A 26,352-nucleotide genomic window follows, 5' to 3' on the forward strand; every position below is an offset into this window, starting at 1 on the left:
TGTCTCCATGCGTTATGGTTTACATATGTATGTATATATATCACATGCGATACAATATTTATATTTGTCACATCCTTATCCTGAGGATATTCATTGCTAAAGTCTATATAAAAAATGCTTAAATATTTATTTAAATGTTGTTTTCATTTTCTGTTTGCTTTCCTCTTTTTTTTTGCAGTTACAATGAAGACTCGAACATTGTTAAACATCATCCACATCAGGTTCCATTGTCACCCAGTTCTGAGGAAGATAATTCAGTGACAGAAATGAACAATTGTCGACGATTATTGGATAAACCACCATTGGTAAGTTTAGCTGAGAATCGATAATGTCCAAAATTTCAAAAAAGTGGTTAACAGCTTGAATGTTGAAGAGTTTTAAAGAGACCGTGTTGAAGGACTCTTGTGCGCAGCGTAAATGCCATGATCGTTATTTCAATGCTCAGTTGAGACCTAACGGCTTTTTTGGTTCACCAAAACTGGATGGAGTGGAGCTTCAGTTCTCGCCCGAGGCAAAATACCTTGGTACAATCCTGGACTGTCAGTTACGATGGAATAGAAATGCTGAGGAACGGGCGAAGAGAGGATTAATTGCACTTTATTCATGCAAGAATTCTATTGTAGGGATAAGTAATTCGACTTTCGATAAGTCGACTTTTTGCAGTTAAAAATCGTGGTCGACTTTTGGCTGCAGGGAAAATCACGTAATCGATTATCTTGCGATCGATTTTCGAGTTTACCCATTGATTGCTGACTTGGCGGTTTTACATTTTCAAAAGAAAACTCAAAAATCGACTAATAATCGATTTTCTGTGGTTATGAAAAGGTCGAAAGTCGAGTTTTATGACAAGTGAAACAATCGCCAGACCGAAAAATTGCATTTTTAGTTTTTACCTATTACCTATCCCTATTCTATTGGGAAAAGTTAGGGTCTAAATCCATCGATTATATACTGGTTGTATAACATCGTGGTGAGGCCCATCTTATCCTATGGATCTCTTGTTTGGTCACACTCACTGTGCCAAAAGTCGACATCCAGCAAAATAGACAAGGTGCAAAGAGCTACCTCGACTCCTATAACTGGAGCCACCAGGAGCACACCCCAAGCTGCTCTGAACGCAATGCTGAACTTAAGGCCTCTGGGCCTCAACATTAAGTGTCAGGCAACTCGTAGTACCCTAAAGTGGAGTACACACGATCAGTTTTGACTGCCAGTTTTGCTCAAAAAATCGGTTGCTTGCCAGTGTGGCTGTTAATTTTCGTCAGTCATCAGGCATCCACAAAATATTTTGTGGTTGCTAGACAGTTTGACATTTATCGATATTTCCGAAAAATCGACAGTCAAAACTGATCGTGTGTACTCCGCTTAAGACTGCCTGAACAGAATCTCTGGCGCGTATGTGCCTATGAGCATGGATGTATCCTGATTGAATCAGGTATCACTGTGAATCAACGTGGTAAACTGAGCGACTATATATCACCATTCCTGAGATTTGACGATATAGATGTCGTGATCCCTAGCAGAGACGACGAATGGAACCGCTTTTTATACAGACAGTTCCAAGATGATAGAAGGTACTGGGGCTGGCTGGCTACTATGAAAGCCTAGGTCTTGAGTACACTTACATGCTAGATATCAACTGTAGTGTCTTCCAGGCTAAAATCTTCGCTACTTAGAAGGCAGCGGAATTGACAAAAAGTCTGGATGCAGAAATCTTTGCAGCGGTGACTATCTTTGTGGATAGTCAAGCGGCTCTTCAAGGCATCAAATCCTGTCGTCCTTAAGTGTAGAACAGCCTTGGGACACTGCGACTATATGGGTAATGAAAAAGCAGACGAATTAGTTAGACGAGGATCACAGTCTACAGATCTAGCAATCGCTGACTCCATCCAACCACCCATTTGTCATTTTTTCCAAAGTATCGAAATGTTCTCCGACGAAAGAGCAAGTGAATTATGTCATAGTGAAACTAGGTGCATTGTGTCAAGATCCATGTGGCCGTCTCTGTCAGTCTGTTGAACCTGAGTAAAGCTGAAGTTAGAGTAATGACGGGAGTTATCACTGGACACTGCTATATCTGGGCCTTTACCATCAAATGGGATGACGTTACCGACTATTGCAGACTCTGTGAGGATGAGGAGGAGACAGAGACGATCGAGGGTGATCACAATGGTCCATAAGGTCTGCGAGTGGCGCAGTCTCAATTAACGACAGCACATCCCCAAACCTAACCTAAGACATAACATTTTTCAGCAGTGATTAGATCAGTCAAATAGGAGTTCAGTTTTCACAAATGACATCTGGGAAAGTACCTGACGCCCAAAACGTACAGCCATTCGCATACTTTTTTCCTTTATTTATTCCACTTGGGAACATAGAGCTTCTACAAGATTATTCCAACCCAACCTATCATTACAAAACATTTTTATATCACCGTAAGATATATTTATGTTGTTTGTTCTTTTAAAATAGTTCTTCTCCACGCCATTTTGGGTCGACCTGGCCTCCGTCTTCCTTGGGGATTCCATTCTAAAGCCATTCTTGCGATACTCACCTCGTTCTTTCTGAGGGTGTGGCCAATCCAATTCCACTTTCTACCGATTTCAAGAGTGTTGGCAACTTTTATTTGAACTTTTCATTCATAATTTTGCGTTTTAATTTTACCGATTTTTGTCGGTAACTCAAAAAATTGGTTAGAGAATCGCACTACAGGGGCTGTATTCTTGTTCTATGAAAATTTGAAATGAAAAATATTTTCTTTATAATTTTTTCATTTGACAGCTTTCTCCTTTATAAAAGTTTTCATTTCACATTTTCAAAGAAATAGAATTGAGCCCCAGGTCCAAGTTTGAGATTGTGTTTTGGCTAAAATATTCTACATATTATTCGTAGGCATTTGTTTACGAATACCTGTATCCGCTGGGTTATGTTATTGTTAATAAGCCACGTTTTGCCTCCATACAACAGGATCTATTTTTCACAGGAATTGAAAATTCGTAGCTTTGTGTTTTTGGAGATGTGTGTTGAGCGCCAGGTTTGGCTTAGGCGTCTGAATGCAGATCTTGCCTTATTTAGTCTGTTACAGACTTCTTCTTCTACTCAATTTTTACTGACATTATACAGCCCAAATAGCAGAAGCTTTTTACGTATTTTACATCTATGTTGCAGATTTAGAACGGTGCATCTGTGCTGTAGTTAATTCGTATCTCTAGACCCTTTTTAAAAATATTCCTTAGAATTATTCATTCAAGAATATATCCAAATTGCGAAAATGTAATGGGAACGTCCCAGTTCGGCTTCAAAGAAGGTATGGGAACCAGAGAGGCTCTGTTCTCCATACAAACTTTGATACAGAAATGTAGAAACGTCCAAAAGGATGTATTTCTATGTTTCATTGATTATGAAACGGCCTTCGACAATGTCCGACACGATAAACTGATAGATATTCTGAAAACTTTAAACATTCAGCAGAAAGAAATTCAATGTATAAAGAGCCTTTACTGGCATCAGATTGCTCAAATCGAGGTGAACGGAGAAATGACAGAATGTGTACCTATATCCAAAGGATTCAGACAGGGATGTATACTGTCTCCATTGCTTTTCAATATTTACTCCGAACAAATATTTCAAGAATCGGTCAACAGACTTCGATATGGTATAAATATAGGCGGTTCAATTTTAAACAACATTAGATATGCTGATGACACAACCTTAATAGCACATAGCATATCTCAACTTCAGAAACTTGTGGCTACCCTCGCAACTTGTAGTGAAAAGTATGGCCTAAACATTAATATCCAGAAAACCAAGTTTATGGTTATAAGCAAAAAGCAAGGTCATAATAACTCAGTATTAAAAATTCATAATTTAAACGTAGAGAGAGTTAAGAGTTTTAAATATCTCGGAGCCACAATTACCGAGCAATGGGACTCGTCGAAGGAAATAAGATGCCGAATAGAATTGGCGAGGGATGCATTTTTGAAGTACAAGAGAGTTTTTACCAGCCATGACGTTAATCTTGACACGAAAACTCGATTTATTAAAGCATATGTCTGGTCAGTCCTACTGTACGCAATGGATGTATGGACCGTAAAATCTACTGACATTAAAAAGCTAGAAGCTTTTGAAATATGGATATATAGGCGGATACTTAAAATTCCTTGGACTGCCCATGTTTCAAATGCTGAAGTATTGAGGAAAATGCATTGCGAAAGAGAGCTAATATCAAACATAAAAAGGAGAAAAACTGCGTATTTGGGACATATCATGAGGAACCAAAAATATAAATTATTACAAAACATAACCCGCATAAAAATTGAAGGAAACCCGATTAGAGGAAGGAATTAACATGGCTTGATAACATCAAAGAATGGACTGGTATTCGAGATGAGACAAACTTATTCAGCATGGCGAGACACAGAGAAGGATTTGCGGATATAATAAATAATTTATGAAATCAAATTATGTACAATTTTGAAATGTAACTAAATTGTATTGGTCGCTAATATTCGGAAAACGAATTTGCAAATAAAGAACAAGAAGAAGAACCTTTTGTGTGTTGATTCCATGGCCTGCTTTCGCTGCCAATGCGACTAATTCCAGTTTTCCTTGCATATCATGGAAATTATGCGAAAGTAGGTATATGTCAACCTCAAAATCCAAATCTTCGAGTCTTTTTTTTTTTTTGAAACTCCAGACGATGCTGCGTTTTTTTCCTTTTCTATCTTTAGCATAATTTCGTCTAATACCACAGCAAATAAAAGTGGTGAAAGTGAGCATCCTTATTTTACGCCATTTGTGGTAAAGGGTTCACCCTATGACGTACATGTAAAGATGCGTTGGAATACATTGCTTTTACTTTTGAAATTATCTTTTCTGGCACCCCTTTAGCTTTTAGTGCAATCCACATAGCATTACGGGAGATTGTGTCAAAGGCTTTTCTAAAGTCTACGAACACTAGTTACAATGGCGTACGGAACTCCATGGACTGTTCAATAATTATTCTAAGAGTTTCAGTTTGGTCAGGCAGTTTCTATGTGGACGGAATCCAGCTGGCTCATGTCTTAACAGTTTTTCGATGGGATCCAGTCTATTCTTTATGATGACAGCTAATATGTTATATATGGTGTTAAGGAGAGTTATACCTCTCCAATTGTCGGAATTAGTCAGATAATTTTTTCGGCACCTTCGGTCCATGAGCTCGGAAGACTTTCGTTTGTCCATGCAGCTTGTAGTTGGGGATGTAAAATTTCTGCTGCTGGGTTTGTTTGTAGCAATTCTGAAGGAATTCCGTTCTCTACAGGTGCCTTGTTCCTTTTAAGTTTGGCAATACAGCCTATGACCTCTTCAATGCTTGAAGTATCGGTTTGAGATTTTCTTGTGGTTCTGGTGCATCCACATTACAAACACGTTTAAAGTGATCATGCTATCTTTTTGTTTGGCCTTCAACGCATGTGATTAGATTGCCGTCGTCATCTTTAACTAGTGCTGTGCGGAATGTATGAGTGTTCACCAAACACCCAATGAGTTGGTGTAACGATCTCATGTTGCTAGAGCCTGCTGCGGCTTCTGCGTCTTTTGCAAGATTTTTAAAATATTTCCTTTTGTCTCTCTGGCTTGGCTGAGTATTTGACTGCATTGGCAACGTTTTTATATTGTGTTTACAATGACGGGTTGTGTATTTTCCTTTCCTTAAGCGATATTCTTTTTTAATAAATTGCCATGTCTCGTTTGTTATCCAGATCTTTCGTTTATCTTTTTGTTTGAATCTGATTCCTTCATCGGCTATATCCTTTAGGGTTTTGTGGGTGTCTTCCCATGATCTGGGGTTTGGCGTGATGCTTTCTCTTATCAGGTTGGCTATTCTATTTCTTTTAAGTATATCCTTCAGTTGTTCTACATCCACTCGTTCGTTCTTGTTTCCAGTTAATTTTCTGTAGCTCTTTTTTAGATTTAGTATAACTTTTGCCGCCACCACAAGCTCGTAGTCACTATCTATGTTGGCGTCTCTTTTTGCGCGCACGTTTTTCAAAGATCTCCATTTTCTTCGGATACAAATATGATATATTTGGTTTTTTGTGCTACCATTGGGAGATGTCCATGTGTACTTGTGGATTTCTTCATGTGGAAATATGGAAACTCCAATCACAATGTCAAACGATTGGAAGAGCTCTATCAACATTTATAATATGGGTTAGGCCTCTATTATCGCTACCATGAGAAGAATATAGCGATTTGGAACATTTCGTACCATTGCAGTTAATTGGTCGTAAAAGTCGTTTTTCAGAGTGGGATCAGCATCTTCCGTTGGGGCGTAACATTGTATAATGTGTAGACACTTATAACGAGTTAGTTACATCGAAGTTAAATTTGTCCACTATGCTAACTGTGTAGTTACAGTTGATGGAAATGAACGCGTGTAGGAGTATATGAAACGGACACGTTACACACTTTCTTATTTTTGTAAAAAAAAAACTTGCTGTTATGATCCGTTCTGAAATTGGTTTCTACTCTTTTAGAGATTGCTTTATTTCTTTCGATATTATGAAGCCCCAAAGTCATGTTCGCTCCACTCTGTCTTGCCACTATAACAATTTCTATTTGCTGATATTGTTTCTCTGCACCATCGCATCTCACTAACTCCCAAGATGACTAGATTTAATTTTTGGAATTGGTCTTCTAGTTGAGCCAATCTTGAATTTTCTCGAAGCGTTATAACATTCCATTGTCCAATTCTAATCCTTGTTCATGGCCCAAAAGTCGTCAACGGGTTGGGGGGATCGTAGTTAATTCTTCTGTAGTTTCTGTAACCTTTTTTTTTTAAGACGTGCTACTGATTGGGCCACAGCCACCAATCCTAGCGTTGAGATTGCCAACATACCCTTAGGCAGGGTAGCTTCTCACTCTAGCGATCAACAAACTGTTGTCTGTTCGATATTACCAGAGAATACTTAATATAAAATCAGAAGTAGTGGGCAGCTTGGAAAATTCGACAAATGAGTCATCCCTGGACACTCCCAAGTGATTGACGATCAGAGACTTTCCGTACCGAAGATCTGAGAAGATTCCCATTCCCCGCATATTTAACGATCCCAATGCTGCCTGGAGGGGTTGGAATACTGGAGAGGAAGAGATTAAACAGTTTCACAAATATCACCCCACCTTGAGGAATTCCCTGCATCACTCTACGGGGATTGGGCTTCTTGTTCATGAATTCAACGTACAACTGGTGTCTATACATATATGTAATTGCTTTTCCAACACTTCAATCTTGACCGGAGGGTAGTCTGGTCGATGTCCTTAAATAGCGGAAAGTGCTTGACAGTATCAAAGGCTTTTGATAAGTCGAGCGCCAGCAACACTCTCCTATCGCTCGGTTTGTTCTGGTTGAGTTCTCGACTAATATGTGTGGAGATTACGTGCACCGCTGTTGTAGTGCTGTGCATCTAACGGAATCCATGATCTTATAGGTTTTTCTGATATTGGAAAGGAGTAAATCCCCAAAAGTCTTTGGTACGGGCGACAAAAACGAAATCGATGTGTACGATTCACCTTTGTTGGTATGCTTGCTTGGCTTCGGGCATGTGGGTGTCTAGCGACAGGTTGAGGACTTTGGTAAGATACTGGATTACCGACTCATTCACCTGTTTCAGCATTACCATGAAGATTCCATCAGAGCCCAACGCTTTGGATGATTGAGCGTTCCTTATGGCATTCGCAAAAACATCGATTGTACATTGTAGTGGTTCCTCCTTGCTCCATGGGACGTAGTACTCTTCTCTTCGCCCTTTCCCTCCGCTTATACTCACCGGCCAACCTGTGACCCAGCTCTCTTGCTGTGACCCCACTGTGGTTGGCACGTCCAAGCCCATTACGGTCATTTACTTATCCCGTCGCCCGGTATTCGATCAGGAATATAGCGAGCGGCTTCTCCGAATGTATTTTCTGCTATCCGAACATCAGAAAGGTTGGACAGATCTCTAAAGCAGTGATTAGTGAACTGTCTGAATCCATGATTGATGAAAGTGCTGCTTTCAGAGGTAATTAAATCCGGCTGATGGAGAAAATTATGGGGAGATGGTGGTCTGACCCAAAACAAACGACGGGTTGCCAGGTAACGTCATTTATCAGACCAAGTGACACGATGGTTATGTTTAGCGAACTGTGCCACTCTCGTTTCCGTGAACCGAACTACTCAACTCACGGTGAACATTAAATTTCCCTTAATTCCAATTGGTTATAACCTTCCAAAAGCGGGCTCATGGAGTATAGTTATTAACCGGTGGGATGTATGAGTTACACACCTGACTCCTATCCCTATCCATTCCATGTACGGGTCATTAAAGTTGGGCTCAAGCGAGATAGGTCTGTATTGAAAAGACTGGTACAACGGGGAAGTTAGTCCCCCACCTCCACTACTTGGGTGTCTAAAACCATTATTCGGTGAGTCAGATTTTTGATGCAATGTGTCCAATGTTCTGCATAATCTGAATCTAGGTCTATCTCCAGTTCTAGGAATGGTGCCCATTCGAAGGGGTTCTAGCCACAAAGCTACTGGAGTTAGTTGAGTAAGTTTGGCACGACAGTTAAAAAGGTGTAGTGTGTTGTTGTAGCAGCACGGAATCTACGTAGAAGCATAGGCTTGATTCTGGGTTGGTAGCCGCAGGACGAAACGCTATGGTTTCGGGTCGTTCTGGTACGAAAGAAGACACTGCCGCGAGACTGATGCGTGCCTGTGCCGCATGCTGGGCAGATGTTTTGTACGGTGTCATCGAATCTTGCCCTATAGGAATCCCGGGCGTAGTTGAGCCAAATCTACTCTGGTTTTTCGTGGCAGCTGACGCTCCTCAGCTGCGATAGAGGATGTTCTCCGAGGACCGCATTTACACGATAGTTGTTTATGGCACCTGCTATTGCATCTGTGGGAATGCTATTTAACCCTGCTTGATAGGCTTCTTGATCTGGGGGTTCTCTCTTTCTATATCATGAAGATATGGCTGGTTGGGGGTGCTATCCACAATATGATGATTAGGATTGGTCTCACGGTAACACCCGAGCATGTGCTGCAACGAAAGCATGTCATTGTGTTTCTGCAATGGAAGAATTTTTGACTCCTCGTGTTTATGGTCCACTAAAGGCATGAGGAGGCACCCTGTTGCAGTTATTAGGGCGACGTTCTGACAGGTTTGAATATTTTTTCCATCGTTTTGCATTATATTCGCGGACCAAACTGGAACTTGTCGCAAATAGCTGTGGACTTCGCGGATGACATGGATGACATTACATTCAACACTCTTCTCACCTCTGCCGTCCATGTGGTGAAAAGAGTGGCCATAGATTTAGTGGCGGATATTTACATATTTCTCTCGTGGTAAAAGGTTGTAAGATCAGGGAAGGTACAATCATCCACATGCGTTACGATTCCGCTAACCAGGCTTCAGTGGGGGAACCACCCTGCCCATTTTCCAGACATCGGGAAAGATGTGTGTGGCTAGCGACAGGTTGAGGACTTTAGTGAGATACCTGACTCCCGTTCATCCCGTCCATCTGTTTCTGCATTCCCATTCGATTATTTAGCGTTCCTGATGACAATCGCAATATCATCCATTGTAAATTGGTAGTGTTGTTGGTTGTAATGCGACGTAGTATTATTCTATTTGCCATGTCTTTACCGGGGTGCTCGACCAACTGTCGATTGAATAACACCTCTTCGCACCAATACATGAGTGGTGAAGTCTCCTGATCTGAACTCAGTATTCTTCCTAGACTAGATTAATGCGGATTACAACAAATTGTTCAAACAAATTTCCAAAGTGCAAGTGTGATTGGTCAAGTCCCGACAATAGACTCTCTGAAAGTGAGGTTTGAGGTCAGTGAATTTAATCACATAGCCAGAATTGGACTATGTCCCATAGTCTTAAATGTTCGAACGGCAACTCTTGAAAACTTTTAATTTTGAGAGGAGATTAAATTGTTGAAATTTAACCTGACCTATTATCTCCTATCTGATGTTGGATTCCGTTCATAGTGGAATATTCGTCGTTGGCTAATGCATTATATATTTCTTTTTACTTGTTTTATACAAAGCTTAATTTATTATAATTCCGATGGCATCTTTTATGTGTCTTTTGATAAAATATCAATGGTAGTGAACCCTTTAAAATCAAGATTATCAATCGCATAATCGAATAGAGTTTTTTTGATTCAACACTTTGAAAGAATGCTTATGTTGTGTATTCAATTTGCATAATTCTGGAAAATCAAGTGCAGACAAAATTCATTGACTCCATACAATCATCATACCTATCATCTACGGGTACATACATGGATATTTATAATACGGATCTTTGTAAAACTAGGCGTAGCAATGTAATTGTGAACGCAAATGCGCAAATCTATAAAGTCTATGGCTATGATGTTTACTCAGCTCAGCAACAACAAATCTACAAAAGAATGAACAACAGGCTGCAGCTGTTAGATGCACTTACAAACAAACAGACATACTTATTAACATAGTCATCATCTGTTTACCCAGGCCTCCCTCCTCCTCATAGAACGACAATATGCTTATGCTTGTTGTTGACGATGATGCTCCATTTCTTGAGGCAACTCTCCTTACATGGCAGGAACAACTTGGCACAGTTTTAGATGTTTATGGCATATTTTGTTGTTACAATGTTGCCTTCATTATACACATATATATTCAGGTGTGTATTTGTGTGTGAATTAGTGTAATTGTGTAGGTGTTTGTATTCTATGTTCGACAAGAATGTATCTCCAAGTCCACAGAATCCGCATGAATCGACAACGACAACAGGTAAACATCAAAGGAAACATTACTTTTTGTAATGCCAACAAGAGCCCGAGAGGCGAACTGTGTGGACGAATGTCTTTGTACAGGGAGAACATTACCACTTTAGTTCATGCACCACAGGTCTCGACTCTGAGGACAATTGTCAGTCAGTCAGACATTACATCAGAGTTTTTGTTCGTTTATTGTTGTTGTTCAAAACTCAATAGAAATGTGTTGCATTTGACTGAGGCTGAAACAAAGATGTCTCCGCCTTTGTGTAATTAATTTGTTTTAGACCAAATGTAATCCGAAGGTGAAATCTCTGTGATCTTCTACGATAGGTGAAAAAAATATTTTTTGTGAAATCAAATTCTAAGCATCATTATATTTGACCTAAATTCTGTACTTATTTGAGCCATGTAACTGAGCTAAATGGAATCGGACTGCAATCATTAATATGAGAGAAGTCATATGTTTCCCCCACAGAGATATTCGTGGAAACGGATACACATAGACTAAGTTCCATAACATTGGTGTTAATCATTAATGGCGTTCACAGAGGATTTGTACATTTATCCACGATGATCTTTTATGTGTTCTCTTTAGTCCTTTTTTCGATTAAGTAGGTTTGGCAGGGCAGTTGAAAGGTCCTGGCCGCAAACTGGACAGATGCTTTGCACAGTGTCATCGATCCATGTCCTATACGAATTTAGACGGCTGCACCATCCCGATTGTAGTTGAGCCCAAACTACTCTTATTTATCGTGGCATCTGACACTCCTCAGCTGCGATAGATGGATAATGTACTCCGAGGACCGCATTTAAACGATTATTGTTAACGGCATCTGCGACTGCATCCATGTGAATGCTATTTAAACCTGCTTGATAGGCTTGTAACGTTGCACCTCTATTTCTAGATCATGAAGATCTCTCCTGACATGCCTGGGTGCTCATGGTAACAACCGAGCAAGTAATGCAAGAAGAGCATTCCATTGTGTTGCCGTAATGAAATAATCTTCGACTCCTCATGCAGATAATCCACTGATGACATGAGGAGGCACCCTGTTGCAATTTTTAAGGTCTAGATACATAAGCGGCTGGCTTTCTTTCTCCACTTTCCTCTTTATTCTTTAATCAGAAATGAAGCGGAGCAAAAAAGCCAACCGCCTTTGTACCAACTCCTTTTGGGCGCCGTTCTGAAATGTTCGCGGGCCGCATAGTTTACCACAGACCGACCTATCGCATCATATGTGATCAGCAAGGTTTCTTTGCCTGCACATCTCAGCTTGCCGCAGATAGCTGTGGCATGTGCGGACAACAGGAAAATCTTGTCGAATGTGACCCCCTAGAATCTTGGGGTAGTAAGTGGTCGGAATTATACTACCATCTACCAGGATATTCAACTCAATGCTCACCTCTGTAGACCACGTGGTGAACAGAGTGGCTCTAGATTAAGTGGCGGATATTTGCATAGTCCGCGCATGGTAAGATCAGAGAAATAGAACTTGAGCCTTTCAGTCTTTCACATCAGGGAAGGGACTCAACGACAAGGTTGTACACACTTTCCGTCGGGAGGAAATGCAACACAGGAAAGGTAGAAATTACCTTGGGGAATTCCCTGTTTTCTTGTTCCTGAATTCAAGGCACAAATGGCATGCACATATATAATTGATTTTTCAACGTTTCGAACTTGACTGGAGGGTAGTCGGCACGTTGTCCATAAATAGCGGGGAGTTCTTGACAGTATCAAAGGCTTTTAATAAGTCGAGCGCCACCAACAATGTCCTATCGCTGGGCATGTTCTGGTTGAGTCCTTGACTAATATGTGTGGAGATGTTGTTGTTGTAGCATGTTCGTGTATGTTCGTTCGTGTATTATTTCAGTTATCAAGTTCCTCTGTATCCAGAATCAAGAATTCTGCAACCTGGACTGGTTGCGTCCATAAAGAATGAGGAGACAGGTGAGTGGGGTTAGCTGGGCAGCTGAATAAATGCAGAGTATCGTGTGGTCCCAATCCACATGCGGGGCATATGTTGGGTATCGTGGCGTCAATTCTGGCCCAATACGAATTGAGGCGGCTGCATCGTCCGGATCTTAACTGAGCTAAAATGGCGTCTAATGCTGTTGTAGTACTATGCACTTTCCCAAATCCATGTTGATGTTGGGCAACTGGAAAACACCTTGTCATCGGCTGGCATCCTTGCCAGGCTTCAGTAGCGGGACCACCCTGCCAACTTTCCAGGCATCTGGTACAACATGGGTGGCTAACGATAGGTTGAGAACATTTTTTAAATACTCAACTCCATGTTCATCCAGCTGCTTAAGCATTACCATCGATATTCGGTGCGGCCCCAACGCTTTGGATGATTTCGCGTTTCGGATGGCATCTGCAACATCGCTCATCGTAAATTGTGGTGGTACCTATTCGGCTGGAAGAGCTGTTCTTATACGGCGTAGCACACTTCTCTTCGCCCTATCACTCTCGGGGTGCTCTATGAACTGCCGGTTAAAATAACACGCACACCTCTTTGGGTCAGTTACTGTCACGCCGGACTCGAGAGTGATTTAACCGTTCCCCACAATTTACTTATTCCAGCACCAATGTTGCATTGCTTCAGATGGTGAAGCCACTTTTTCCGCTTATGTTCGCCTACTAGCCTGTTGACTTCAAGAATAACTTCTCTAACTCTTGGGTCTTCGGGGTTCGTACGACGAAGCTCATCAGGTTCATTTGCTAGTCCCCTCGCCTCTGCTGGGAAATTTGGTCTTATTTCGGCGGTCAGAGGTTGTGAAGTCGGGTGGTCTGTTTGCCGAGACGATGATAGGGAGGTGGTCCGAACTAAGGGAAATGACGGATTGCCAGGATACGTCATTTATTAGGCCTGGTGCCACAATGGTGATATCTGGCGAGCTGTGGCACTTTCCTCTAATCCTCGTAGGAGCGTCTTCATTCACCGCGCAAAACGTGGAGCTATCGATTTGCTCTGCCAGCGCTGTACCTCTCTGGTCATTACCTAGGACGGAATGCCAAAGCTCATGATGAGCATTGAAGTCCCCTAGCACCAGACGGTTATCGCCCTCTAAAAGCAAACTACTATTGGGCATATAACGCCGGGCACAGCTATTCATCGGCGGTATGTACACATTACGCAGCTCTCCCTCGGCATTACCACACTTTACTGCTACCCTCATACACTCCATTTAGAACCAAGCTCAAGCGAGATAGGTCTGTACTGGACAGACTGGTGTATTAGGAAGGCAAGTCCTCCTCCTCCGCTTCTTGTGCGATCCTTCCGCAAAACGTTGTAACCATCACAACGTAAGCTACAGGTGGCGGTGAGCTTTGTTTCCTGGATCGCGGCGACCATGATGTTTTTCCGACTCATAAAGTCAGCGGTGGCCGCCCATTTTCAGACTTCGGACACTATGTGGGTTGCATGCGACAGATTTCGAAATTTCGTAAGATATTCAAATACTGGCCCATCCAGCTCTTTCAGGATTACCATAAAGTTCATAATGACATTTGCAGCATCGCCCATGTTAAATCCTCCACGGCAGGAATATACCTAATGCGAAATAGTACTCTTCCCTTCGCCTAGTTCGCCCAGTCACTCCCGGGGGTGTTCGACAAACTGTCGATTAACTTGGGCACCAAGGCTCGAGAGTGGCATAACTGTTGCCCACAATTCACCAAAGTTGTAATTCTTCACATAATCCGCTCACCAACCAACCTATTAACTTCCAGTGTCAGCTCCCTGACTCTGGGGTCACTATGATTGGCTCGACAAGGCTTATCATGCTCATTTGCTAGTGCCGCCGCCTCTGCTGGGAATTCGTTTCACTTCAGGGATTCGATTAGCAGGTATATAGCGGGCTATGCAGTTGTTATGATGTCCCGGAATATTATTTCTGCTGCCCGAACATAAGAAGGGTCAGACAGTTCTCTGATGCGGTGATTGTGGAACTCTCTGTAACTAGGCCATGATTGAGGAAAGTGCGCGTTCAGAGGTGATGAAATCGGGTTGTCTGCTGATGGTGAAAATTATGGGGAGATGGTCTGACCCAAGAGAAACGACGGGTTGTCAGCTGAACCCACTTGTCACACCTAGTGTCACGATGGTTATGTCTGTCGAACTATAACACTCTCCGCTAATTCTGGTAGCTGCATTCTCATTGACCGCGCAAAACATAGAACTTCCAATCTGCTCAACCAGCAGGCTAATGTTGGGCGTATATCGTGAAATCCAGCTATAAATCCGCGTGATGTATGAGTTAAGCAGGTCTACCTACACACCTGGCTGCTACCCCTATACACTCCATGTGCGACTCATCAGAGCCAGACTCAATCGGTATAGGTTTGTATTCAACAGACTGTTGCAATAGGAAAGCTAATCCTCGACCTCCACTTCTGGTGCGATCCTTCGTCAGTACATTGTAACCATCCCAACGCTGTATGATGCAGTTGTTGTTTAGCTTGGTTTTCTGCAAAGCCGCGACCATGATACTCTTCGAACTCATCACTATTTCCTCGATCTTAACTCAAAGTTCATTCGATTGGAACAGCAATGACTGTTGTTAAGTGCTGCGTGTGGGGTAGCTGTTTGGTGGACTGCGGAGGGAGTCTCGTATTCTGATCTGTGTTCTCGCAGCATGCAGAAACATAGTCCCTTCGTAGTCCCTCACATGAAGAGTCCAGAACAAACCCTGAGATGCACCAACTCCCAACATCTCTTGTTTTTCAACGATGTTTGTGTGAGGTAGATGCGTATGTGACAAACCGAGCACATACAAATTGGTCCTCCGTTTTAATTCGGTCCCGGCACGCATACTGGGCAGATGTATTGCACGGCGCCATCGATTTCCGCCCAATAAGAATTTAGGCGACTGCAATATCCTGAGCGTAGTTGAGCCAAAACTACTCTGTTTTGTCGTGACAGCTGACGCTCCTCAGCTGCGATAGATGGGGGTGTACTCCGATTACTTTATTTACACTATAATTGCTTAAGGCCTTGGTAACTGCATCCGTGTGAATGCTATTCAAACCTGCTTGATATGCTTGTTGATCTAGGGGTTCTCTCCTGTATCGTTGGAACTCTCCCTTTAGAGCATGGATATCCATCCTGATCTGCCTGAATGTGTCGGGCCTACCCACGTCCTCATGTAGATGGTCCACTGAAGATTTGAGGAGGCAACCTGTTGCTGTCAAGTTTGAATCTTTTTCCAATTCGTATCACATAATCTCTGGGACCGCTTTATATGTGGTCAACAAGGTTTCTTTATCTGCACCCCAAGTGCTGCCGCCTAGGGTATTGTGGACCTTGTTCCTACTTTTCAGCTTGTCGCAGATAGCTGCGGCGTGTGCGTACGACGTGAATGTAGTGTCGAATGTGACCCCTAAAATTTTAGGGCATTTTGTGGTCGGAATTCTGCTACCGTCGACCACGACATTCAACTCACGTCCAAACTGCGCTGTCCATGTGGTGAACAGAGTGGTTGTAGATTTTGTGGCGGAAATCTGCATATTCCTCGAATGGAAAAAGGTGGTAAGATCGGTTAAATAGTTGTTCAGTCTCTCACAGATGTCATCAGTATAGGTACCCGACGCCAGGATCGTGCAATCATCCGTATACGTTACGATCTCGATGCCGTCTGGAGGTGGCGGAATACAGTAGAGCTGGAGGTTAAACAGTTCCGGAGATATCACTCCACCTTGGGGGACTCCCTGTTTCATTCTACGGGGTTTGGACTTCTTATTCCTGATTTCCACGTACGACTGGCGTCAACACATATAGTTGACTATCCAACATTTCAAGCTTGGCCGGAGGGTTGTCTGCTCAATGTGCTCAAACAGCGTGGAATGCCTGACTGTATCAAAGGCTTTTGATAAACCAAGCGCCACCATCACTGTTCTATCGCACGGCCGTCTCTGGTTGAGTCCTTGACAAATATATGTGGTAATGGCGTGCAGCCCAATTGTCGTGCTGTGCTGCTTACGGAATCCATGCTGATGATCTGCAACTTGATAGCTATTTCTGATACTGGGGAGGAGTAAGGCCTCAAGTGTCTTTGCTACGGGCGACAAAAGCGAAATCGGCCTGTACGATTCACTTTTGCTGGCATCCTTGCCGGGCTTCCGTAGTGGGACCACCCTGACCATTTTCCAGACTTCGGGAACAACGAGGGTGGCTAGCGACAAGTTGAGAACTTTAGTGAGATACTCGACTCCCGGCTCATCCAGCTGCTTCAGCATTACCATGGAGATTCCATCAGGGCCCAACGCTTTGGATGATTTAGCGTTTCTGATGGCATTGGCAACATCACCAATTGTAAATTGTGGTGGTTCATCCACGGCAGGAAGAGATCTGATGCGACGTAATACTCTTCTCTTCGCCCTGTCACTCTCGGGGTGCTCGACAAACTCTCGATTGAAATAACTTGCGCACCTCTTCGGGTAAGTCAACGTAACGTCGCCAAACGTGGCGGAGGTCCTATCTTCCTTTCTTCCAAGGATCCACAGTGACCTAACCGTTGCCCAAAATTCACCTATATCGTCTCCAATGTTGCAGCTCTTCAGATGATTTAACCATTTGTTCCGCTTATGCTCGCCGACCAGCCTGTTAACTTCCATTGTCAGCTCCCTGACTCTGGGGTCATTGGGGTTGGCACGACGAAGCTTATGACGCTCATTTGCTAATCCCGTCGCCTCTGCTGGAAAGTTTGGTCTTACTTCGGGTATTCGACCAGCAGGGATATGGCGAGCGGCTGCAGCAGTGATGATGTCTCAGAACGTCCTTTCCGCTACCCGAACATCAGAAGGATTAGGCAATTCTCTGAAGCGGTGATTGGTGAACTATCTGAAACCCGGCCAATCAGATTTCTTATGATTGACGAATGTGCGGCGTTCAGAGGTAATGAAATCGGATGGTCTGCTAATGGAGACAATTATGGGGAGATGGTCTGATCCAAGGGAAATGACGGGTTGCCAGGTAACGTCATTTGTCAGACCAGGTGACACGATGGTTATGTCAGGCGAACTGTGACACTCTCCTCTAATTCTGGTAGGGGCGTCCTCATTGACCGTGCAAAACGTAGAGCTGTTAATCTGCTCAGCCAGCGCTGTACCTCTCTGGTCGTTTCCGAGGGCCGAATGCCACATCTCATGATCCACATTAAAGTCCCCCAGGACCAGACGATTATGACCTTCCAAAAGCGGGCTAATGTTAGGCACGTAATCTGAGATACAGCTATTTCTCGGCGGGATGTATACGTTCAGCAACTCTATCTCGGCAGTTCCTCACCTGGCTGCTACCCCCATACATTCCATGTACGGGTCATTAGAGACAGGCTCAAGCGAGATAGGCCTGTATTGGACAGACTGGTGCAATAGGAAAGCTAATACCCACCTCCACTTCTGATGCGATCTTTCCTTAACACACTGTAACCATCACAATGCTCTAAGCTGTGTTTGTCGTTCAGCTTGGTTTCTTGCACCACCGCGACCTTGATGTTCTTCCGACTCATGAAATCTACTATTTCCTCGATCTCGAGTCCATTGCAATGTATTCTCTGGGATTGGGACAACAATGACTGGTGTTAACGGCTGAATGTGCGGTTGTTGTCGAGGGGACTGCGGGGGAGTCTCATAATCAGACGACGAGGGGGTTTCGTAATCCGACGACGACTCACTGGGAACTGTGTTCACGCAGCATGCATCAACATATTCAGTCCCTGTCGTAGTCCCTCACGTGGACAAGTCCAGAGCAACCCCTTAGATGCACCCACTCCTGACATCTATTGCATCCCACCGAAGGTTGCGTGTGGGTGAAGATGCGGATGTGACAAACTGAGCACAGATATATTGGTCCTGGGTTTTCCTCCGTCCCGGCACGGACCAAAAGGATTCGGAGCAGGCATTCCGGGATATGCTGCTCCCAACACAGAAAAACGAAACAAATACAAACACACGTACACTTAGGTGGCAACCGCTGGCCGGAACAATGATGTTGTGGAGTTCCGGGTCAATCGAATCTGATTATTTCAATGAGCTACAAACGGAAAAACACACTTAATATACGCTCCATACAATGGTGGAGGGTATACAAAATCCATGTTTATGGTTCTGTTGGTCCTTGAAATACGTTTACTACCAATACATAATCGAGAATACTTTTAAATCCCTCAAGGCTCTAACGAGTACCTTTAAATATCTGCCAAACCAAACCCTCCCTCTGCGAAAAATTTCGTTCGTTATTTAGATCAACAAAATGAACCATTTAACCAGTTAACTACTCAGTAGATCCCCTAGCATCCAACAGCAACAACAACTAATGCCTCATAGAAAAAAAGAGAGAAAAAACTATTTTCAACAGTTTATTGTAATTTCTTTTTAAATATTACAACAACAACAAACCTCCATGAATATGTTATCCGGCACATCAACGAAAAACTAAAACAAAAATTAAAAAAAATGAAATGAAAATAAGGTAGGGGGAATGTTTTTGTTGGATGCACAAAATGCCACCTAACCTCACTTTCTCCCGCTCTGTTTGTGCCACATAGAAAAACGGACAACTTTTACAATCTTTACAATTACACTAAAGTTCGACGACTTTATTGTTGTTAGTGTGCCGGAAAGCCAGGAGGATACTGAACAGCACTGAACAGCGGAATTGTTTGTTGGCTTTTTGACCGAGATGTATGTTCCGGAGAGGTAAAACGTGGAATGGTAGCAGTAGCAACGACAACGTTATAGGTGATGGCATTTTCAACAATAAAATAGCTTCTATTGTTTTTATTATATCCACATATCTACTACTAACCAAGAACGAATGACAGGCAGGCAGTCAGCCAGGAAGGATGAGAGTGAACAATGTTTCCTTTTGTATTCTCATCATCATCATCATGCACATTGTAAGGACATTATAGTCATCATCAAATGTCGTCGTATGTAATCTGGGGTGAAAGTGTTTTTGTACAACAACGACAACAGCAAAACAAAAGTAGCATTCAGTTTCGTTGCTATTCATCGAAAAACTGTGAATGGGAAAAAGGACATGAAAACTTTTTTCAATTGGGGTATGGGAAATTAATTATTCGACTGAGAACAATACATAATTGATCGATTTGCAAGCAAATGTTTGGCTAATGTTGTCATCCTCGTTTCATTGCTGCAAGGAGTCTTTCTTTCAGTTGGGATGAGTTCTTTAAATGTCACAATATTAAAGATTTCTGTCATTTAAAATTGCCATGTGATTTTAACAATTTTGGTCGGAAGGACGATTTGGGAGGAAAATACCAAACAAACAATCTTATGCTAGGTTTACATTAATTAAATCCACTCGATTTCAACTGTCAATTCCATTGCTCAAACGTCAAATGAAATCACATCTGGAATTCATTGGATTTCATTTGACGTTTAACCAATGGAATTGACAGTTGAAATCGAGTGGATTTCGTAAATGTAAACCAAGCGTTACCTTCTTGGCTTCGTTTGCAAGAACAAATTTCATGCTATAGTCAACTAAAAGAGAAGGAATTTTTTTACTGAATTATTTTCTCATTTCAGGTTAAACGTCTCACCATGGGTATGGGTTTGAAAAGATCCACCGAAGACAGCCGACCATTGGTTCACACCACACCGGCATCTCTCAACTCCTATTCAACGCAAACATTTTCCGATGGTTACGTTAATGAAGCAATTTGTGATCCAGATAAATTCATATCAACACGATTTGGTGATTCGTGTCGCCAATCGTTGACCGATCTTAAAAGTTCACAATGTTTTGCCGAACAAAATTCCGAATTTGGCTATCAGAAATCATTTCTAAGGAAGACTTGTAGTGGTAAGATGAAGAATAACTTGACTCACTCAATTTACAAAGTAATAATATTTGTTTCATTTGTGTTACAGCCAATTCAAGTCCCAAAATAATCTCACCCAGTGGGACATTACGTGTTGAGGGACTGAGTCCGGCAGAACAAAAAGAATTAAAGGGTGCTCCATGGTTTCAGGCGGGCATACCACGTGAAATATCTCTTGAAGTTTTGTCGAAACAAAGTCCTGGTTCATTTTTGGTTAGACAAAGCAATACAAAACCTGGATGTTTTGCATTATCACTACGTGTACCTCCACCAGCTCCCAAAGTTGCTCATTATTTGATATTGAAGACTCCAAATGGTTATAAAATAAAGGTAAGACAAATTGCCTAACCGCATATGTATATGACGGTGTAGCAATGGAATTGACAACTTAAATCCTATGGATTTACTAAATCTACAACAATGTGAACATATGTTAGGTTTACATTTACGAAATCCACTCGATTTCAACTGTAAGACCATGTTTATATTATAGCCTTTTGCACGATTAACCTTATTTATGAGGATTTATTTGAAATATAAGCAATAGAATTGACATTTGAAACCCAATGGGTTTGTTAAATCCGTCAAATAAATCCTCGTTGAGAAGGTTAACCCTGCAAAAGCATTTAATATAAACATGGCGTTATACCTTTGTTACACGTAACCGGATTAAGCCAGTGGGTTTGGGTTCCAAATGTCCATTCCATAGCGCAAACGTACGGCCGACTTCCGTATTGTCAGTTACTTCTGGCCTGTTCCCGTACTTTATAAAGTGGTAAAAGTCGTAAAAGTTGTAAAAGTCGTAAACAATTTTCATATAAATTTTGGGTACGGGAACGCAAAATGTGTAAAAGTGGTAAAAATTGTAAAAACTTTTTAGTTCTGGAACAGAGCTTTTGTATTCGTGCACATGGTACAATAATTCTTAGGTAGGCCACACCTAACAGCTGATTACAATTTTTTTTGTTATGGCTTAATCTGTCAAAACCGTGTTGACATGCAGAGTTGATATTTATTATTGATCAAAAAATTCAACTCTGTTTCGTTTTCATTTCAACATTTCGTTCTTCTTCTTCTTTGTTTACTCATCCGTTATCATTCATCAAAACAATTTTGACGTTTTAAGCCATAGCGACAGGGTTGTATTTTTTTGGCGATTCTCATACCTGGCCTACCTATGAATTATTGTATCATGTTCGTGCATGAAACTAGGGGTTCTTAAATCGATTTCCCCACTACTGCAATTTCATAAAATTACTCTAGTATGGAACTCGATTTAAGAACCCCTAGTTTATATGCACGAGTACAAAGCAACTGACAATACGGAAGTCAGTCTACGTTTAAAAATGACCGGATTTATTAAACCGACTGGGTTTAAAATGTTAACCCGGCAGAATGCTGTAATATAAACAGCCTATTACTATAAAAGATATTTTAATGAAACTTTGTTTTGTTTCTCTTCGTAGGGATTTACCAAGGAATTTTCATCATTGCGAGCTTTGATAACCCACCATTCGGTAATGCCAGAATTATTACCGGTGCCTTTAAATCTGCCCCGGCCAACAACGAATATGTCACATGGCAGTAGAGGAAATTTCGATTCGGGCCAATTCGATACCTATGGATCATTAAATGATTTTCGTAAAATGATGGCCGATTTGAATGTATGATTGGAAACGGAACTACAAATGGACTAGAAGAACTAGAACCACCAACTAGCAGCAGCACAATGACCACAGCATGAATTTTCAAAATACACACTTTTTATGTGTGTAATTGACTACAAATGGGCCAACAGGAAATTTAGAAATTAATGTATAAAAAAACACAATTTCTATTTTGTTGCAAATAATTATAAGAAATTGAAGACAAATTTAAACATTTTTTGTAACGCTATTTTCATTATTTTTTTAGTAAAATGTTAAAAACAAGCACAAAAAAAACAACAACAAAAGAATTAAAGACATTACTACAAATCATAAACTGTGAATAAACTGTTAACAGTATGCATTAAATTAGAATCGTTTGCATTGTTCGTTTATAGGTATATAAATTTTGTATGTTTAATCCAAGATTCTTAAAAAAAAAAAAACTTTGGACTTAAATATTTAAATAAAAAAATTATGCATTAAATTATATATAATATAAAATATACTATGTTAATTAAAGTATAATAAATATTACACATTTATACGTTTAAATTGTATGGGTTTTATTTATTTTAATAAAAATAAAAACGGTTCTTCAAAAGGCCCGCCTAAACAAAACGTAAAATGCACATACGGCGCGTTGAGCGTTGCGTTACAACAACCACATGAAAACTTCAAGAACAAACTTGGCATCACTTACACTTTTTTCATGTGGTTGTTGTTTTTGACGCCTGACGCGACGCACAACGGACCGTATGTGCCGGGGGCTTAAAGGCTCGGCATATACGGTGCGTTGAGTATCGCGTTACAACAACCACATGAAAAAAGTGTAAGTGATGCCAAGTTTTTTGAAAAACAACAATATGACTGCCGCATTAAAGTAAAACATAATTTAACTTTTTTGGGAAAACGCGTGTCACAAAGTGTCAATGTGCTAAGCCCTTAATTTCTTCTTCCGCACAGCTGTTTTTTGTGTTAAACAACAACTCTTCCTAATGTCCGTGTTTAGACACACAAATTTCTCGGGAAAGTAAATTCAGTTTTTAGGCAATAGGGGGTAGGAAAGAGTATTGAAGAGCTCTTTCCTCTCCGCTCTCTCCCAAAAACTCGATTTACTTTCCCGAGAAATTTGTGTGTCTAAAAGCAGACAATGAAAGCACACAGAACATCAATTTTACATTAACACACCAGATCTATAGACACCTAATGGTGGAATATTTTCCTGCATATGTAGCCCCTGTTCACACTGGTGCGATTTCATTGAAAAAAAATTAATGAAATTATCGTTTTTAGATCGAGTTCCATAGTCCACACTTACCAGTCTGTGCATTTTTGAATCTGGACACATAGAAGTTCGACCCACACAACAAAATTCCAATATTTAACTTAATAGTACGTTTAGACTATGGTGGATTTAACAAATTCAGTCGATTTAAGTTGTCATTTTCGTTCAATATATGTCAAATAAATCAAGATAATGTACTTAAACATGTTATAAGTGTATAGTCTAACAGGCGTTTAAGCCTAATAGTAAGTTCATATTTACAAAATCCACTCGATTTCAACTCAATTCCATTGTTTAAACGTCAAATGAAATCCAGTGGATTTCAGATGAGTTTTAATTTGACGTATACGCAAAGAAATTGACAGTTGAAATCGAGTGGATTCCGTAAATGTAAACCAAGCATTACTATCCAATTTGGACGTATCAAAAAGTTTGTCCTAACAATAGGTATGTACGATAACCCAAAAGTTTGTACAAATTTGTAAAAAACAAGTTTTTGCAAGCAAAATTTTCCTTGTAAGAATTTGCAAGTTTGATCAGCTGATTTAAATTCGAATGTTTTGTGGCGGACTTTGCAATTCTTGGCAAAACATAAACAGACATTTGGTTATTAAAATAATTCCAAGATAAAAAAGAGAAGAGATAACTGAATAAATTATGGAAAACGACTTATTTTGTAAAATAACTTATTTTGTAGTTTGTGATGATTGTTTTATTTCTAAGGTATCGAATCCCAGCAAAAAGCGGCGTATCCTTGAAGTAGGAGGAACACTATGTGGACGGCTGGATTTATGATATGGAAAGAGAATTATTTTTGTAGCAATAGACAATCAAATAATATTCGTAAACAACCTTCGATTGTTAAATTAAATCTTATCCGCCAAACTTCTTGTTTGTCAAATCAGCTGACTTCTTGAAAGTTTTTGCAAATTGTTGTTCGATAACATTCTGCAAATTTTAGCTTCGAGAGAGTAAAATTAGTGGAGAGAAGTTACTGAGAACTTGGTGAGTACTTGCAAGTACTTTTTACTTGCGAAGTTAGGCCGCCATCATACCATCTGCTTTTTCACATGTATGACATCAGCTGTTCTGTATATTAGTATACCCAAAGTGACAACATACATGTGAAAAAGCAGATGGTCTGATTGCCGCCTTATCGTACAGACCTAATGTTTATGCTTTTCACGTCCCCTGATTATTATATTTAACAACTATACAACTCAAGGCCTACAGAAGGTCGGCCATTAAGAATTCTGTTAACAACTTTTGACAACAAACTTAATAGATTTCAAATTATTGTGATTTAAGTTTCTTTGTATTTTAAATCACAATAATGTTTTTGACAACAAACATAACAATCAGCTGGGCTTATGCTTAGTTTACATTTACGAAATCCACTCGATTTCAACTGTCAATTCCATTGCATAAACGTCAAATGAAATCATATGGATTTCAGATGTGATTTCATTTGACGTAAAAACGAAGGAATTGACAGTTGACAAGTGGATTTCGTAAATGTAAACCAAGTATTATTGTCCGACTGTATAGAGCAAAGCATTTTACACTTGCACTTAAAACAGGTGTTTTGGGAGTTCACGTCATTTATTTGACAGATATTGTATGGAATTAACAACTTAACAGCCTGTTTCTGTATGTCGAAAGAAGAATGTGTGCGAAAAAAACACGTCCAAACTCTTGTGTGTTTTTCAAATTTGTTTTTTGTTTTGAAGCAAAAGCAAAGGTAAAATTATTTCGAAAACGAAAGTTCGGGCGTGTTTCATTCGCACACATTCTTCTTTCGACATACAGAAACTGGCTGTAAATGTTTTATAAAACATGTTAAATGTAAAATACGTTAAAGCAAATTTATTTTTTCGCCTTGTTTACAAATTTTGACATTTTAAATTATTCACCAATGCATCTACCTTGTTTCTTGTGCCAGCTTGCAACTTTCTGTATTAGGTCTGTACGATAACCAAAACATTTGTACAAATTCCTAAAAATTTTTACTGAAAGATAGCGATTTGGGAGAGATTTTTGGAGAGTTTTATGACTGAGAAGTTGCAAACTTTTGCTGGGAAAATTTGTAAGCTCGGCCAGCTGACTTTTAATCAGTTGTTAAATGTAAACAACTTGAAATGTCAACATTTCTGACCAAGAAAATTCCATTCTTTTTAGATTCTAAAGTGTTGTGGATAGGATTATTGTTTTAAAAAAGTAAAATGCAATTTTAAAATTTATGTATTTGTTCCATTTGGTTTAAAATATCAAAAGAAACAAAAACAATCTTCATACATTTTCGAATACAGCTATTCTTACAAAGTGTTGTTCGATAACTTTCTGCAATTTTTCTTGCTTGATAGAGTAAAATTCATTCAGAGAAGTTGCTGGAACTTGCTGAGTAATTATGGCTGGGAAAGTTATCGTACACACCATGGCACAATAATACAGGTACAACGGCAAAAACAGCTGATTATCACATTAGTTGTCAAAATGCATTATTGTGAATAAAATTACATACAAAAGGTGAACAAGCAATTCACAGTAATGCGTTATTTTGACGTTTGGTGTGGTAAATGGCCCGATAATTGTTATCGATGTAACACCTTATTATTCCGCCATGGTACACACCTATTTTCTAGCAACATGGTACAAAAAAAGGGAACGAAGCTGTTATCAATTGGTCTGTTCCTTTACTTTTAAAAATGGTAACAGTGGCAGAAAATGGTAAAAGTGGTAAACTGCTATCATATAAATTGTATGCTA

General features: G+C 40.5%; 1 protein-coding gene across 9 annotated transcripts in view; it reads left to right on the forward strand.

Annotated features, from left to right (window-relative positions):
* The window catches only part of LOC141402216 (EGFR adapter protein-like), a 33,101-nt gene extending 10,495 nt beyond the window's left edge, over positions 1-22,606 (forward strand). For all 9 annotated transcript variants that reach the window (XM_073983077.1, XM_073983074.1, XM_073983080.1 and 6 more), the window contains 4 exons: positions 179-305; positions 20,357-20,633; positions 20,702-20,982; positions 22,119-22,606. In XM_073983077.1, coding sequence (XP_073839178.1) covers positions 179-305; positions 20,357-20,633; positions 20,702-20,982; positions 22,119-22,322 — 889 coding nt within the window. In that variant the 3' untranslated portion in view covers positions 22,323-22,606. The remainder of the gene's footprint in view (positions 1-178; positions 306-20,356; positions 20,634-20,701; positions 20,983-22,118) is intronic.
* The last annotated feature ends 3,746 nt before the right edge of the window (positions 22,607-26,352 follow it).

Source organism: Musca autumnalis, unplaced genomic scaffold, assembly GCF_047663935.1.
Source record: "Musca autumnalis isolate F117 unplaced genomic scaffold, ASM4766393v1 scaffold_4, whole genome shotgun sequence".
In the NCBI taxonomy this organism is placed as follows: domain Eukaryota; kingdom Metazoa; phylum Arthropoda; class Insecta; order Diptera; family Muscidae; genus Musca; species Musca autumnalis.